Here is a 16,910-nt window from a genome sequence, read left to right on the forward strand (position 1 = left end):
TTATTGACTCAAATGTGAAGTTTTTTCTCTTCTCTCCCTTCCTGTACGTTATCTGCCTGCACTCTTATCGGGTCTAGGTGTTCATCTGTCTCCTTTTCTCATGATTTCCTTGGTCTTCTTACAAATCTTTTTTTCACTACTTCTTTGTCTGCTGCCCTCCGCCCTGCTGCCATCTAAAATTCTGTCAATGAATCATCAACATGAGTTTCATCTTCGTGAAGTGAGGAATCTTGGAATACTGAATGGATTTGTTCATTTTTCTTCTCATCTATACAAACATGTAGTAGTTATACATCATTGCTTTGTGGCAGACAGTGTCCTGAAGTTGCATGAATCCACTCAATAATTAATTATTATTATTATTATTGATATTATTAATATTATTATTACTATTATTATTATTAATTTTACTTGCTAAGCTACAACCCTAATTGGAAAAGTGGGATGCTATAAGCTCAAGGGTTCCAACAGGGAAAATAGCTCAATCTGGAAAGGAAATAAGGAAAAATAAAATTCTTAAGAAGAGTAACATTAAAATAAATATCACCTATATAAATTATAAAAGCTTTAATAAAAACAAGAGGAAGAGAAACAAGACAGAACAGCGTGCCTGAGTGTACCCTCAAGCAAGAGAACTCTAACCCAAGACAGTGGAAGACCATGGTACAGAGGTTATGGCACTATCCAAGACTAGAGAACAATGGTTTGATTTTGTAGTGTCCTTTTCCTAGAAGAGCTGCTGACCATAGCTAAAGGGTCCCTTCTACCTTATACAAGAGGAAAGTGGCCTTTGAACAATTACAGTGCAGTAGTTAAGCCCTTTGGTGAATGAGAATTGTTTGGTAATCTTAGCGTTGTTAGGTGTATGACGACAGAGGAGAATAAGTAAAGAATAGTCCAGACTATTCTGTGTGTGTGTGTAGGCAGTATATACAGTATATTTATATATATATATATATATATATATATATATATATATATATATATATATATATATATATATATATATATATATATATATCAAAAATTTTAAGTAATTTTTATTTTTCCTAACATACTTACCGAGAATTACTTTCTTTTGGAGTCACTTGGTGATCTCTCTTTCTCGACCAAGGTTTTTGGCGCTGTTATCCCCACTCCGTTCTCCATATAGGCCTACCCCCGCCGCCAAAGAATGCGCCCCGAGGGCAGGATTAGGGCAGGTCACTGCTTCTCTGGGCCATTCTCCTCATTAAGTTCGTCGTATAGCCCAACTTGGCAATGGAAGGATGGCACTCGGGGACGGAAGGGAGGGCCATTACCCGAAAGTAATTCTCGGTAAGTATGTTAGGAAAAATAAAAATTACTTAAAATTTTTGATTTGTTCCAACACGAATACTTACCTCGAATTACTTTCTTTTGGAGACTTATACTTTAGGAGGCGGGAGTGCTATTCTGACACTTGACTCGGCACGTAGGGCCTAGAGGGCTATGGAATGCGGGGGCCTATCAGAGTACGGGAGTGAGGGTAACTGCGCAACCTTACGCTATTACCTAAGATTTTACCTCTTAAAAAAATTCTTCTGACGATTTTCTCCGGATGTAGTCGCGAAGAATGTGTTCATCGTTGGGTACAGCCTCTGGCCTTACCGCTACACAGCCCGGAGGGCGGCCATGACTGTCCCAATGGAGAACCCGTCCAAGGATTTCCTTGAATAACCCTTGAGGTAGTGGGCAGTAAAGGTTGACTGGTGCGACCAAGTGCCTGTCTGTAGGATCTGCCTCACCGCCATGTTTCTCTCAAAGGGCAAGGGGGTGCTCAGACCCCTGATGTCATGGGTCCGGGGAGTGCCTGGCACTGCCATTTTATCCTCTTCATAGGTTCTAGCGATGACTTGTCTCAGCCAGCAGGAAATGGTGTTCTCGGAAACTTGCTTCCTATTAACACCTGTGGAAACGAAGAGGTTTCTGATACCTGGTCGGAGTGAGAGAAGTCGAATGACAAACCATGGATCTCTCCCACTCTCTTATCGGACGCCAAGGCCAGCAAGAAGACGGCCTTGAGGGTGAGATCTTTGTTCACGATATCTTTCAAGTGTTCAAAGTGGGAGCGACACATCATCTTCCGGACCTTGCCTAAGTCCCACTGGGGCACCTTTCCCGCCTGAGGGGGGTAAGACTGCTCGAAGCTTTTGACAAGCATCGCTATGTGTCTCGAGGCCCCCAGGACGATGCCCTTCAGGAGGAAGACTTGGCCTAAGGCAGCCCGAACCCCTTTTTATGGCTGGGATTGACATCTCCGCTTTGTCCTTGAGAAACACCAGAAAAACTGCCATGTCTGGGACAGAGGCCTTAAGAGGTCTAATGTGCCTCTCAGAGCACCACTTCGCGACGGAGGTCCATTTTGTCTGGAAGACCGCGGTTGACGACTTTCTTAGGAATAGAGACATTCTCTTAGCCGTGGAGGAAGAATATCCTTCTTTCTTCAGGAGCCGCTCTTAGTCTTCAGTCGTGAAGACGTAGGGAGAGAGGCCTGTCGTGGAGCTTGAGAAAGTGAGGCTGGTGCAGAAGGTCTGACCTGACGGACAGAGGCCACGGCGGTTGACTCGATAGGTCTTTTAGATCCGCGAACCACTCTCTCTCTCCAGCCACCAGGGCGCTACCAAAGTCATCTGTAGGTTTCGAGCCGTCTTTACTCTGCTGAGCACTTGTCTTATCAACGTGAAAAGGGGGAAAGGCGTACACATCCAGATTGTCCCACTTGTGCTGAAAAGAGTCTTCTAAGGATGCTTTCGGGTCTGGTACAGGGGAGCAATAGACTGGGAGTTGGGCGTTGAGGTTGTTGCAAAGCGGTCAACCACCGGGGAACCCCAGCGTTGAAAGATGAGCTTGGCTATTCCTGGGAGAAGGGACCATTCTGTCCCTACTATGTGGCCCATTCTGCTGAGGCCGTCGGCCAGAACGTTTTTCTTCCCGGGAATGAACCTTGCTAACATCACCCCTTGATTTTCTTCCACTCAATCTAGATTCTCTATGGTGAGATCGCACAACTCCTTCGATTACAAGTACCATGCTTCTTTATGTATGCCACTACCGTGGCGTTGTCGCTCATCCACGCCACGGTGTTCCCCTTTAGCAGACTTGCGAAGTGTAGGCACGCCTTCTGGACTGCTTCCAACTCCAGGACATTGTGTGGAGTTGCCTCTCCCCTTCCAACCAGGTCTCTCGTGCCGTTTCGTCGAGGGGAAGGGCTCCCCATCTCTGGTTGGAGGCGTCTGTGAACAGTAGTAACTCGGGAGGGCCGGTCCCGAAGGACGTCCTCTAAGAGTGAGTTCGACTGGCAATGCCACCATTCTAGGGAGGGTCTCGTGTCTGGAATGACTGGGATTAGCACCTGCTGCGAACCCGTCTGTCACCAGAGGTTCCTGAGATTCCATTGGACGGATCTGAGCCTTACCCTCCCTTGGGGAACTAGGTTCTCCAGTGAGACCAGGTGACCTATCAGCCTCTGCCCGTCTTCCGCCCTCCTGGGGTGTTCTGACAGGAACGGCTGACTAATGAGCCTGAGGTTTCTTATCTTATTCTCCGAAGGGAAAAATTCTCCCCGAAAGATGTCTAATGTTATTCCCCAGTAGTTCATTCCGGTGGAAGGGGATAGATTTGACTACTTCGGGTTGATTCAGTTCCCCAGATCCTTGCAAAACTGGAGGAGACTTCTCCCTTGTCCCTCCAAGAGGACCTTTGAGGCGGAAAGAAGCCACCAGGCGTCCAGGTATCTGATAAGGCGGATGCCTTGTTCGTGCGCCCCCACTGCGACAGCCGTGGAGACTCTCGTGAACACTTTGGGCGCTGTTGACAGACCAAAGAAAAAGGGGTCCTGAATTGCAGGATCTGGGAACCCTATTTCACCCGGAGGAATTTCCGACCCGAGGTGTGGACCGGAATCTGGAAGTATGCGTCCTTGGGGTCGATGGTCATCCTACAATCTTTCTCCCTCAAGGACAGCAGGACTGAATTCTGCGTGTCCATTTTGAAGTCCGTCTTCTTGACGAACCTGTTGAGAGCTGACAGATCTATAACCGGTCTCCACCCCCCGGTCGCTTTTTCCACCAGGAATAGGCGACTGTAGACACCTGGCCCTGGGAGAAGAACTTCTTCCATGGTACCCTTCTCTAGCATGGACGACACCTCCTCTTGAAGGGCGGTCCTCTTTAACGGGTCTTTGGGATCTAGCCATTCTATCCGGTTGGCCGGAAAAAGCGTGGGTGGTTCCGTTAGGAATGGAAGTCCGTAGCCCTTCTTTAGTAAGGACACTGTCCAAGGTTCCGCTCCTTGAGCCCTCTATGCTTGCCAATGACGTCTGAGTCATCCTCCAACCCGAGGGTTGGGTGGGGATAGGGGGCCTCCCACTCTTATCTTCTTCTAGAGGGGCGGCCTGATCTATCTCCCCTAGAGGCGGGGTAACCCGACCTGAAGGAGCTAGAGGGCGCTGGAGCTACCCTGCGGAGGGGCTGAGGCGTTGCAGACCAGGAGGAAGAGGGGGGCTTCTCTCCTCGTAGTGCTGGTAGAGGCTTGGGGTGTCGCGGCACTATCCGAGACAGACCTCTTATAGGGCGGTCTCCTAGGAGTCGTAGGTCTGGGGACGTTAGTCTCCTTCTATTTCAAGACCTTCTCCATTATGGTTTCTAGTTCCTTCCGAGGAAACAGAGACTCTCCCCACAAGGGAAAGCTGCGAATGGCTCGCGTCTCCCTATCTGGTGCCTTCCAAGACACCTTCGCCAGAACAGTGTCTCGCTTCCAGAACACCCAGTTAGCTGTTAGTGCGAGAGACTGATATGTCAATAACCTAAGGGTTGAAGGCCTTGCTGGACAGGGTCCTCGGGGTCAAAGGAGGCTTGTACACCTCCCAAAGTGTAAGCCCACCAGTCCAGCCAAGAGGGGACGTTTACTAAGTCCCTCGACATTTTCTCCATCATGGAGGCTCCTGCTGGCGAGAACCAGACTGGGGCTGAAGAGGCTCTACTGTCTGAAACGCCTTGACTAAGGATGTCCTGCTGGCCCCCCCTTAAAGGTTGGGGGACCCCGGCATTGCTGGCCACTACCTTGCCGACATACTCCTGCTCTAGGACTAGATCTCGGGTTAGAGGAAGTGCTAGGGACGTCTTAGGTTGTAAGGAGTCTGCATGATCCTCAAAAAGGCTTGACTTCCAGGAAACTACATCCGTAGTTGCAGGTTCCGGTACTTTTGGTGTCTTGTGCAAAGGCTAACCACTCTCCTATAGACGGAGTCCTCCGTCAGGGAGCGCTCCTCTCCGTCAGCCGAGGACCCGGCTTGGGGCCGGGGAGCTGGGTTACCGGGCACGCCAACTGGACGTCTAGCTCTTTGGGGCCAGGGGCGCCGTCCTGCCGAGGTACTGGATTTCATCTGCGGGGACGTCCGCACCAGGGGCCTGGGTTAGCGCAAGCAACGCTGGTTCAGTGGGGACTCTCGTCGGCCCAAGGCTCTGGGTGCCGAGGATGCGGTTCCCGTGGGCTGACCCGACAGCGGGAACCGTTCCTTCTGACCCGAAGGCCGCACCAGCCGGGCTGGTTCGGCCAGGCCGCCCGACCAGAAGCGCGTTTCCCCCGCTGGGCGGGGTTAACCGGAGGCTTCGGGGACTTACGCTTACCTGTAGAGTCCTATCTACCGCTTGATCTCGAGGCGCCGGGTCACCGGGCACTCCCCGGGCGCTTCGGTTCTGGAATACCAGGCACTCCCTTGCGGTTGTACCGGTTTTCCCCGGCGGGGAGCTCCGCACCAGGTTCGGGGTCAGAACCGGCAACGCTGTACCGTCGAGGACTACTGTTCGTGTATTCTCTCCGGGGGACGCGGACGCGGATCCTCGTGGGCTGACCCGACGGAGGGAACCGTTCCTTTTAAGTCCGAGGGCCGAACCAGCTGTGCTGATTTGGCCAGGCTGCCCGTAAAGAAGCCCGGTTACACCTGCGGGCGGGCTGGGGGACGCGGACGCGGATCCCCGTGGGCTGACCCGACGGAGGGAACCGTTCCTTTTAAGTCCGAGGGCCGAACCAGCTGTGCTGATTCGGCCAGGCTGCCCGTAAAGAAGCCCGGTTACACCTGCGGGCGGGCTGGGGGACGCGGACGCGGATCCCCGTGGGCTGACTCGACGGAGGGAACCGTTCCTTTTAAGTCCGAGGGCCGAACCAGCTGTGCTGATTCGGCCAGGCTGCCCGTAAAGAAGCTCGGTTACACCCGTTGGCGGGGTGAACCGGAAGCTTCGCGGTCTTATGCCTGCCTGAAGAGGCCTTCTCGCATTTCTCCCTGCGAGGGTTATATCTGCGTCTGGAGGATGGCCTTCGTGGTGAGAAAAAACCCTGGGTTGTCGGTCCGGGGAACGCTGCAATACAGACCTGGGAGGCTCCTTCTCGGCGAGGCCCTCGGCTGCAGAAGAGACTGAAAAATACGCTAAGAGACTGGAGAAGAATTAGGGACATTTTCCCCCACATGGGGTCATCAGAGGAGACGTGGCCTGCTTGCACCAGGACTCCGTCTCCCCACACACTCTCGAAAGTAGTACTTACCTCGAACTACTTCTTAAGAGTTATCTTCTTCACAATAAACCAACCTCGTCTCCTACTCTGGGTAGGAGAGGGTGGTAGGGAAGTTCTGTCAGGCGGGACGCCCGGCGCTAGTCTTCTTAGGCGAACCCTTCGTCGCCTACTTCTTCTTGGTGCTATACCGCACCCACTCAAACTCTTGGGGAAGAGCAATGGGCACTTCCCCGCAACTGACTTACCTCGTCCCCTACTCTGGGTAGGGGAAGATGGCTGTATAAGAATCTCTATTCGACAAGGCATCGGGAATTAAGTTGGCGAGGAGAGGCTCGTCTTCCTATGAGCCTCTTGGATGTATTCTTCCTTTTGGTGCCGAAGTGCACTCACTGCACTACGTTCCAGGACCAGTAGTCCTGACACGTGGTTGAAGGGGAACATAAGCTGCCCCTACACGGCTAACACCGAGGATAAGGGGAGGAAGAATGATTTATTGTAAAAATTGGTCCTTTCAGCTATTAATTCCTTGAAGGAAATCAAGGAATACTGTTCCATAACGCACACAACGCACGACACAAGCACTTAAGGAAATGAATTAAACACAGGGTAAGGACACGGTTGAAAAGTGAACGCACAGGAACACTTGGGAAGCACACTGCGAAAAAACACAAGTCCCCACGCTGGGAACACGTGGGACACTAAATGCGCACAAAGGATCGAGAGAGACTGAGAGTGAGGTGTTGAACACCTCACGACCAAGAACTTAATGAGGAGAATGGCCCAGAGAAGCAGTGACCTGCCCTAATCCTGCCCTCGGGGCGCATTCTTTGGCGGCGGGGGTAGGCCTATATGGAGAACGGAGTGGGGGATAACGGCGCCAAAAACCTTGGTCGAGAAAGAGAGATCACCAAGTGACTCCAAAAGAAAGTAATTCGAGGTAAGTATTCGTGTTGGAACAAATATATATATGTATATACACACACATACATACATACATGTATGTATGTATCTATGTATGTATATGAAATTCAAAGATGTCTTTAATTTTGAATTCATGAACATCATAATAAGCTGTTATCTTTTTCTTGATTCAAGGGAGGACAAGTTGCTGACTTATTCTTGAAAAACAGTGATCATAGTTGTGAGGATCCACAGGTGTTCAAGACAGAAATGGCGGGACTTATTGAAACAGCTAGACAGAATGCCATATCCTTGGCCCAGGTGATTTTGAAATTTTAACTTTTTTTTAATTACTATTATTATTGAATGCCAATTTTGATATATTTTGAAGTTCTATTTATTTAATAATGTTTCCTTATGAAGAGCACTCTACATTAGAGGAACCTATGGGAGTATCAGTCGTTAATTTAAGCATATCGTAGATGGAACAGTATACCCATACCTTGGATTGAAACTTGTTATTACTTTGGCTTAGATATGCTGTAGATTTTATGTAAAATCTACTCTAATGTCTTATTCCCTTAATAAATGATTTAGCAAAAAATAGCAAAACAGGAGCAGCAAAAAAAAATAGTAGCCAGGAACCAATGTCAATAACTATTTTTAAGATTTAACGTAAGTACTTATATTACAAAATACTCACAGCACACTAAATTGATAATAATTTACAAAGAAAAATAGAGAATCATAGGTTGATGAAGGTCTTAGCTTTATACGTCTCTATGAACTGAGAGACAGATGATGACGACATTTAGCTCCGAATTTTGAAGGATTTTTCCAGGTCTTAGTTTCAGATATAAAGAATAATAAACAGGAACATAGCTTTTGAATGTATTCAATCTTCCAAGGTATCCTTGTTAAGTTGTTATTCAGTTTATCAGCTGCATAGAAATAATGGAGGAAATTTAGCCAAATCACAAGAGCAATGTTCACTCAGAGAAAAATGGATCAAGTCTCTGCTCCATTGCGGCAATACGTTTTCTTTCATGTGCGCCCACAAGATTTTCTATAAGAATCGGGAAAGTTCTCAAGGGATTTTTACACGGTACGCCAGTCAGGCGGCTGGCGTCATAGAACTATTTATGATGAGAAATATCCAGAAACTCTTGTTCTAGAATACAATGACATCTTTGAGTTACAAATTGTTACTTTTTTTTTTTTTTAATTAACATAATGTCTAAAATATCGTTTCTCACAGGTCCTCTAACATAGCAGACATGAAATCTAATCTATATATGAAAATCCCCCTGCCTAGCAGGAAGTTAGTGGCTATTAACCAACAAATACAAACAAAATGATCTTATCATACAAGATTACAAATATAGTGATTTCATTACAATCAAAATGAAATACAATTTTTGTATTACAAACTTCAAGTGAAAATTCTAAATTTACAGAGTTGATGAAGAATCACAAAAAAGATTCAAGAAAAATCAGTATAACGAAAACTGAAAGGTATCTTGTACTTAACATAAATCAAAATTCACTAAATAATATTTAACCTATGCCCCTGTTTGGTCAGGGTCTAATATCATCTTTAAGGACATGAATAAATAAGTCATCAAATACAAAGTTTGACTTCAGTGGGGCTTTCAGATAAGTCTGATTGGACTTCTCAGTAGCTTGCACACAGAACAAGTACAGCAAAACTGAGCCACGTGTCACTAAACATCATGCCAATAAATGTCTGATGTCATAACTCAAAATTTTACTCACTCCAAAATGATCAGTCATAGGTTGTTCATGAATGAGACTAAGAACATCAGTACTATGATTTTCAGGGATTATAACCTGAACAGCAGCATGGTCAGACTTCTGATCAACAGTCAACTTTGAACCAGACTCAGGATCACAGTATTTATTGAATGATAAATTACCGGTTATTTCTGAGACGTGACTGGAATCAGACAAATCAGTATTTTACTGATTAAACAAAAATGTCAAGGACAAGTTAACATCATCAGTAGTAAATACATCATTACAAACTAAGGTATCTTCAAAAGACTGAGTCAGTAGAACTCTCAATAATTGCTTCATCACAATCTAACATGTTTTCACAAGACAGGTTAGTAGAAAGGTCAGGAGACATGACATCACAAACCAAAATGTCTTCTCGAGTCAAGTTAGGAGAACAGTTGACAGCAGAAACATTAGCAGGAACTAACAGAAACATTAGCAGGAACTAACAGAAACATTAGCAGGAACTAACAGAAACATTAGCAGGAACTAACATACCATTACCAGACACATTGATAGAACAGTCAGCAGTTGAACAAGTACCATAAACTAACATATCTTTGTGGGTGATAAGTCAGTAGAACAATCATCACTGGTTACAGTACCACAAACCAACATGTCTTCACAAGGCAAGTCGGTAGATCAAATAAGAGTGGAGACATTATCACAAACCGGATATCCTCTCACATTACCACTTGTTCGATGTTACTGATAGCTAGAAAATGCTGAATCATACTCGTCAACACCTCTCCAACCAGCCCTTCCCATCTCGCTCTCCACATCAGCGCACCCACGGATGCCTATGCCCACCTCCTCATGCCGTACCTGTAAGTTTTCCGTCCAGAGCTTTGTCAAACGCCCACAATATCAGCCAAACATGGTATTTATCACCATATCAAGATGATGGGGCCCCCAGTATTCACCAGATTCAGGCATCTGGCACCGTATCGTTTGGCAGCCGCTAGACAAACTTTTGCCTCAAGCCCATGGTCGTTACCTTTGCACATTGTTCTGAAGAAGGATGGCTCTTTGCATCTGTGTGGGGATTACAGGCACCTGAACATGCAGAAAGAACAGGATCACTACCCCCTTCCAAACATCGCCGACGTGACTTCCAAAATGTACAAAGCGAAGGTTTTCTCCATGCTCGACCTCCTGAAGGGGTATTATCAGGTGCCTATGAACCCCGAAGACATCACCAAGACTGCCATCACCATCCCTTTTGGCACATACACCTTTAATTGCTCCTGTTTTGGCCTTTGTAATTCTGAAGTCACTTTTTAATGTCTTATGGACGGCATCTTAGGGGACCTCACCTTCTGTGTATGTTACGTGGACGACATACTTGTGTTCTCTTCCTCCAATGAGCAACACCTCCATCACCTACGCATCGTACTCAGTCACCTACAACAGAACAACCTTGTAGTCCGGTACGATAAGTGTGCCTTTCGCGCCAACGAGGTATTGTTCTTAGAGCACCACATCACTCCTGAAAGAGTCTTCCCCCTCCCTAGATTGGCCACCTCTTCCAGACTTTCCCTTTCCACCTGCATTTTTCCCTTGAGCTCCGACAGGGGCAAATGTAGTTCTGGCCCATTTGTAAATGGGATTGAAGGCTGGGGACTGTGTCACGTACTGCTGGGTAACCGTATGCACCGTCTGGGGGAAAAGTGGAAACTATGGCAGTCGTGGCAGGAAATGTTTTCTTGCCTTTAAAGAGTCTCCTAGGCTTCTTGCCTTTACATTGAGGTCCTTCTCCAGGGGTAAATTTCCTCTTAGAGGACATACCCCATTTATGTAAAAGGCTCTTGTTCTCGTGAGCCGACCTGTCCATGACTTCTTGATCGGTTTTTTGGGGAAACATCTTTCCCCCAGATGTTGGAGTCAATCAACTTTTTAGACTCGTGCCTAATAATTGCTGTTGCTAGGATGTGCTCTCTACAGGCTCTTGTGACTAAAAAGAACGCATGCAGATCCCAATGGAAGGTAGCTAAATGGGTCTTGGCCAGAACTGGGAAGAGGTCAGATTTTTAATAGTTCCCAATAAGCATCTCAAGGTAAGACTGGTGTGACAAAGAAGTTGCATTCTTTCTTTGGCCTCCAATTCTGCTTTTAGTAGGAATTCCAGAATCCTGGGTCATTTCTCATTAAACTGCTTACCTTCAATATCCCTATCCAGTTTGCCAACTGTAAAGGTGTGTTGGATATCTTCTTAACTATCAGAGTCATATGGGAGAGCAAGCGAAATGGGCTTGCTCAGAGGTCTACCTTCCACTACTGCCTTTTTAACAGCCTCTAAACTCTTTGATGCAAAAGGGAAAACAAGTGTCTTTAGGAGCTACAAATGTAGCCTGCTTCCTCCTGAAAGCAGAAAGCCGAGTGGTAGTAAACTTGGCTGTTTGAGCTTCTTAACCAACAAAGTTTGAGCCTTACCATGGACCAAGATGATCGTTTCCTTGGGAATCATATTATCCCTGATGGATGCTTTGGAATTCAACCCAACGTAACAGTAAGGATAATTCTCGATAGAAGGGTAAAATTCTAAGTCCGAGACTGGTTTAGAGCCCATCCCTTCACCAATATGAAGGTACTTCTCATTCAGAACCATAAGCTCTGCATGACGCCAAGGGTTCTTTGCCAGACAGTCTGGAAGATTTGAGACTGGTGGAGCTTTGGACTACGGTGCCTGTTGAAGCGTCTCAATCTTCGGCTCTAAAGACGCTTGACCTCTTTTATGCTCCGCATGAATGTTTTCATGGATGCCATGAATTCCACATGTCCTTGGAACAAAGGGACAGTTGGAGTCAGAAGAGGAGTCAAAGTAGAGGTAGGTGTAGCAGATACAGGGACAGGAGTAGTCAATAAAAAAGTAATAGGTACAGTAATTACCTGCTGACTGTCGAGTGAGTCATCCGATGCTTCCGTTGTCAGCAAGAGCCTTTCTCACTCGGACGGAACGGAAAAGGTTGTCAACATATTTCAGGATCCAGTTGTACTGATGAGAGTTGTACTGTCGGTATCTGATGACCATACACTGCGGTAACATCAGCCTTGGGGAACAGGAGATCCTTCATTTCCAATGAAGGAAGATAGGAGGCACCCTGTTAAGGGCTCTTCCTGAATCCCCTCACCCAGTGTCTGATGGTTTTCTGGCCCCACGCTTTCCCATCTCGAGAAACATTGGTAGCGTGGAATCTAGCGTGAATAAGGTCCTTGCATATATTGCAGTTGGTAGGTTCCCAGATAGCAAAGGATCCTTTGGAAACATGACAGTCCACATGTTTCCTGTAGGTCTTATGGCTGCAAGGCAACTTGACCCGCCTGGCGCAGGTTACCATCACACATTCCATGACATCAGCAACCTGTAAAGATAGAATTACTTCAAAGAGAATGTAATAGAAGAATATAAAAATATTTGTTCAAAATTGGTTAAAAAATTTCTACCTACTAATAGCTACGGCTAAGACTAAACTACTATGGAAGCTCACGACAAACTTCTCAGAATTCTTTATGAATTTCTATAGTGTAGTAGAATAGGGGAAAGAAAAAGATTCATACCAATAGAACACTTTTTTTCCCCAAAAAATCAGTCTTATCAGACAACCTAAGGTGGCAATATCAGATACCAATCTACCTAAGGTGGCAGCTGTTTATAGCTGCCATGGGTCCATGGTCTAACGTTTCGTTCCCCATCGGGTACGTCAATGTAACGCGGCAAAAGGTATTGCTAAATCGGCAACTGGTAGACGATCCCATAAGGAACTAGTCAAAGTGTAAGAGGAATGGTACAGACGAGTAAGAAGGGGAGGCAGCTGGTAAGGCTGACTGCCTCTTGCCTAGTTGTTAATATTAAATTTATCAAGGAGTGGGATTCTGCCCATTGAAATTGATGAGAGCCGTTTAGAACGGCCAGGATACAAAGAATTAGCAAATTTGATGAAAATCCTGACAACTAATAGGTATCCAATCAATCAGTTTTAGAGGATAATGTTCCTCAGATATGGAGGGTAAGGTATAGACGCTGCCGACAAGTTTAAGGCGGCAAATGGAACGTTTTCTTCTAACAAAGGAGGGAGAGACCCTAGCCTACTCAAATTTAGAGCTAGCGGCGCTCAAGCCGGCAAGTCTGGAAAATTTGGCAATGTGGTAACTGCTCAAGCCCGGGAAATTCCGACCGAGCAGAGGAGCCGAAGCTCTACAGCGAGAGAGACATAGCCTAAGAGGAGAAAGCCGTCTACCAGAAACAAAGCGACTGCTAAGGTGGCAAGGCTAAAGATTCCTATTGAAGGTCTAGTCCGTTTGCCAATCTAGGAGTAGGCTGAAAGAAACCCCAAGCTGGCCAGTCTAGATATACAGTATAGAAATTGAGGTGTTCTCAATTACCAGGGAAAGGCAGACTAGGCCAAGGAACTGTAATTCCATGGCCAGGAAGAAAACGCAGCCTAACCAGGAAGGGGAAGGAGCAGCCGTCCTGCCAAGAGGTGCCCGCTTAGGCAGCAGAAAGAATGAATCCATATTTAAGATTATTCTCCTGCCTACCCGTAGTTAGACTAACAGTCTCACCAAGTATATAGCAACTGAGGATTCCTCATATGCCAGGGAAGATCAGACTAGGCAAAGGAACCTGAGTTCCACTGTAAGGGGGACTAAGTGTAACGGGGAGAGGGAAAAGGAAGGGAGCCTTAGAAAATGGTAAAGCGGCAGGAAAGGAAGGCTTAACTGTAGTATTAGAACAATCTGAAGTCGTTCCAAGGGATCTACAGTAAGTAGGCACAGAGAATGAATTCTCCCAACTGGCTGTCATCACTTATTTCCTTTCCTCAGTGTTACCCACAATATTTTATGTTAATTATATTTAATGCAAATTTTGTATAGGTGAATTTACTGCATAAAACATGGATATTCTCTGTATTTGGCCTACTCTAATATTAGCTACACTCTCCTAAAAGCAGACATCAATTTTTTTGATTTTATAAAGAAATGTTTTCCCTGTATCTCTCTTATTTCCTAACGGAAAATTCTAACTTTCTTAACTAGATCTTTTTCAACATAGTATAAGCTATGAACATGAAATATAGTCGCTGTACTTTTCCTTCCTTTTCAATTTTAGATGAAAACACTGTGGTACTATGAACCACTTGTCAGAAAAATGTTTGACAGCTTTGATTCAAACTGAACGGGTGACTAACAAAGGAAAATTTAATTTACTGTTTGACCGTAAGGTTGGAGACTTAACTATGATAACAGTGTGTCCACTATCCGGTACAGGGATGGACTTTTTGTAACTCTTGGTTCCTGATGTTGGTGTCATATTATCCTAAAATATGGACACTGTCTCCCTACCACTAGTGGTTTCTGATCTTGAAAAGATTTGAATATTGTTAGTGATTCTAGGTTTAAAGGTTATAAAGGCCGCTCATGATTGGCAGAGGCAAGGGAGAGTGACAATACACTAGCTAGCCAGAAAAGGCCCAAGAGACTAATCATATAAACATATGATCAGCACCCAAGCTAGGATTAGTGAGGGCCAAGCAATGGCTGTTGATGACTCAGAAGATAGAACTATAGGCTTCCTCTAAACCCCCATTATCCTTAGCTCACAAGGAGTGTGAGGTTGCATACAGTACAAAAAACTATCAAGCTTGAGTGGGACTCAAACCCCAGTCCGGCATTTCCAAAAGATCACTACAACCTATAAGCAATTGGTGTGTAGTTTTGTCTCTTGTGGGGTCCATTACCCTGAGAGATATAAATGGTCCAGTTATTTATCACCTTTCCTTGGAAACATCTGACAGCAGAAATAGGTCCAGGATTTTCAAATCCAAAGAGACTCCTTGGAACAATCATCTGTGATCATCCCACTAATTCAGCAGCAGAAGTTTGTCTTTCATCGGTAAAATTGTGATGGTGTCTAGACCTGTTGTCTTTTTCCAGTGTGAATTAGGATGAAATTGGATAACTTATTTTCATTTGTCTAATTTGGATGAATAAGGAGGCTCTGGTGCCTAGAAATCTCATCCACATTTGAACCAACATTGGCTTCAATATTTTGAACTTTTCAGCAAAAGGAAAAAGAACCGAACTGGCTTCTCAACAAAAAATCTGAAAAAAAAACTTATTATAATCATTCCCAAATAAGGGATTTTGACGAAGGAAAAATCTATTTCTGGGCGAGGAACCTGTGTCGTCCAGTGAAATGCTCCTTAAAGCACCATTTCAAAGGTATAAATACTGCTAAATATACCAGAGAAAAAAAGTTACATGGAATGCCAGGAATATACCCAGCTCGCTCACCCCTAAAGGGTGTCGGTATTAAAACTGGGGTGAGTGATACCACTACCAGAGGTCCCTTTCCCATTAGACTTCTCCCTCCTCAAAATCCCCCGTTACTACATGTCGTTCACTACAGCTACTCCCCCCCACCACCACCACCACCACCACTACCTATCATTCTCCCATCATTCCTTGTTAGCACCCGTGTATAATCATTCCCAAATATGGAATTTTAAGAGTATTTGGTCAATGGAATTATCTAAATTATCTAATTATTTTTTTGAATATTTTCTTAATTGAGTTTTTTTCTTCCTAGGTTGATGTTGGAATACTACTGCAACAGGTTCTTGGAACTTTACTTAAACACCAGGTGCGACTTGAGTCTGCTTTCAGTGCCGTAGTGCTTGCTGTTTTTGTTCTTGAAGGTATTGGAAGAACATTAGACCCCAACATGAATATATTAGAAAAAGCACGGCCTATTCTTGTTACTTGACCATCTTAAAAGAAACTATTGTGTCATATGTTAGTTTACTGTATTTGTACAACTTGAAATTCATGAATAGACCTACTTTTATTGGTAAGTGATTTTTTTTCTAATTCTAATTAATAATACTTTGCCTTTGAGGCTAAAATGGAGCCAGAGAAAGAATGATTATGAATTCATTTTCAACCAAGTATTAAAGTTTGAGTGAAAATGTCAACCATATGACCGCAAGGAATGAAATATTTTGGTGATTTTCAGTGTCTTATACTTAAACCTTTCTTATTTTTTTTGGAAATTGTATGTTTTGGGCCATATTTCATAAAAATTTTACAATTTTAGTCTTCTATTCAGATCCCTTAACTCTGTAGTTAATAGGAAATGTGTAACAAGGCAAAATTTACCTGTTGCCAAGAATTGGTAAAGGAGTACCACAGTACTTATACAACATTAGACCATTGCTACTGTACATTCAACAAGTAAGTATTAATAACTATTTTTTTATGAATATGATCTAAACTGTCAGTCAATTTTAAAACAGGGAAATAGTGTAAAAATAAATATTCATGTTATCTCAATTACAAAATCTAGCTAATCAGTTGTTAACTGTCCCTCTCATTGCAATTTCTTGAATGTCAATCTTTTCCATTCTTAACTTTATACCGTCGGTTGAGTGATTTTAAAACCATCAGGTCCATAAAAATTTTTTTGTATTTCCTTATATAACTGTAATTCTTATGATAAAAAAAAAAAAAATAGGTGAAAAAATCCTTCAATCATTCCTAACATTTTGAAAGGGGGTCCCAAAACTTATCAGTAAATTGCACTTTGTTAATAAGCTTAGCAATATATTTATATTACTAATTCCTGTAAAATAACTAATTTGAAAAATTGCCATTTTCATAGCTGTACAATGGAGAGATCAATG

At 44.5% G+C, this 16,910-nt stretch overlaps 1 protein-coding gene across 2 annotated transcripts in view; it reads left to right on the forward strand.

Annotated features, from left to right (window-relative positions):
* The window catches only part of LOC137637030 (uncharacterized aarF domain-containing protein kinase 2-like), a 190,853-nt gene extending 174,576 nt beyond the window's left edge, over positions 1 to 16,277 (forward strand). Inside the window, exons 12-13 of one of the 2 annotated variants that reach the window (XM_068369341.1) lie at positions 7,627 to 7,752; positions 15,818 to 16,277. In XM_068369341.1, coding sequence (XP_068225442.1) covers positions 7,627 to 7,752; positions 15,818 to 15,994 — 303 coding nt within the window. In that variant the 3' untranslated portion in view covers positions 15,995 to 16,277. The remainder of the gene's footprint in view (positions 1 to 7,626; positions 7,753 to 15,817) is intronic. The other variant, XM_068369340.1, reaches the window with a different exon arrangement.
* Positions 16,278 to 16,910: the final 633 nt, after the last annotated feature.

The sequence above is a fragment of the Palaemon carinicauda genome, unplaced genomic scaffold (assembly GCF_036898095.1).
Source record: "Palaemon carinicauda isolate YSFRI2023 unplaced genomic scaffold, ASM3689809v2 scaffold5, whole genome shotgun sequence".
Lineage (NCBI taxonomy): Eukaryota > Metazoa > Arthropoda > Malacostraca > Decapoda > Palaemonidae > Palaemon > Palaemon carinicauda.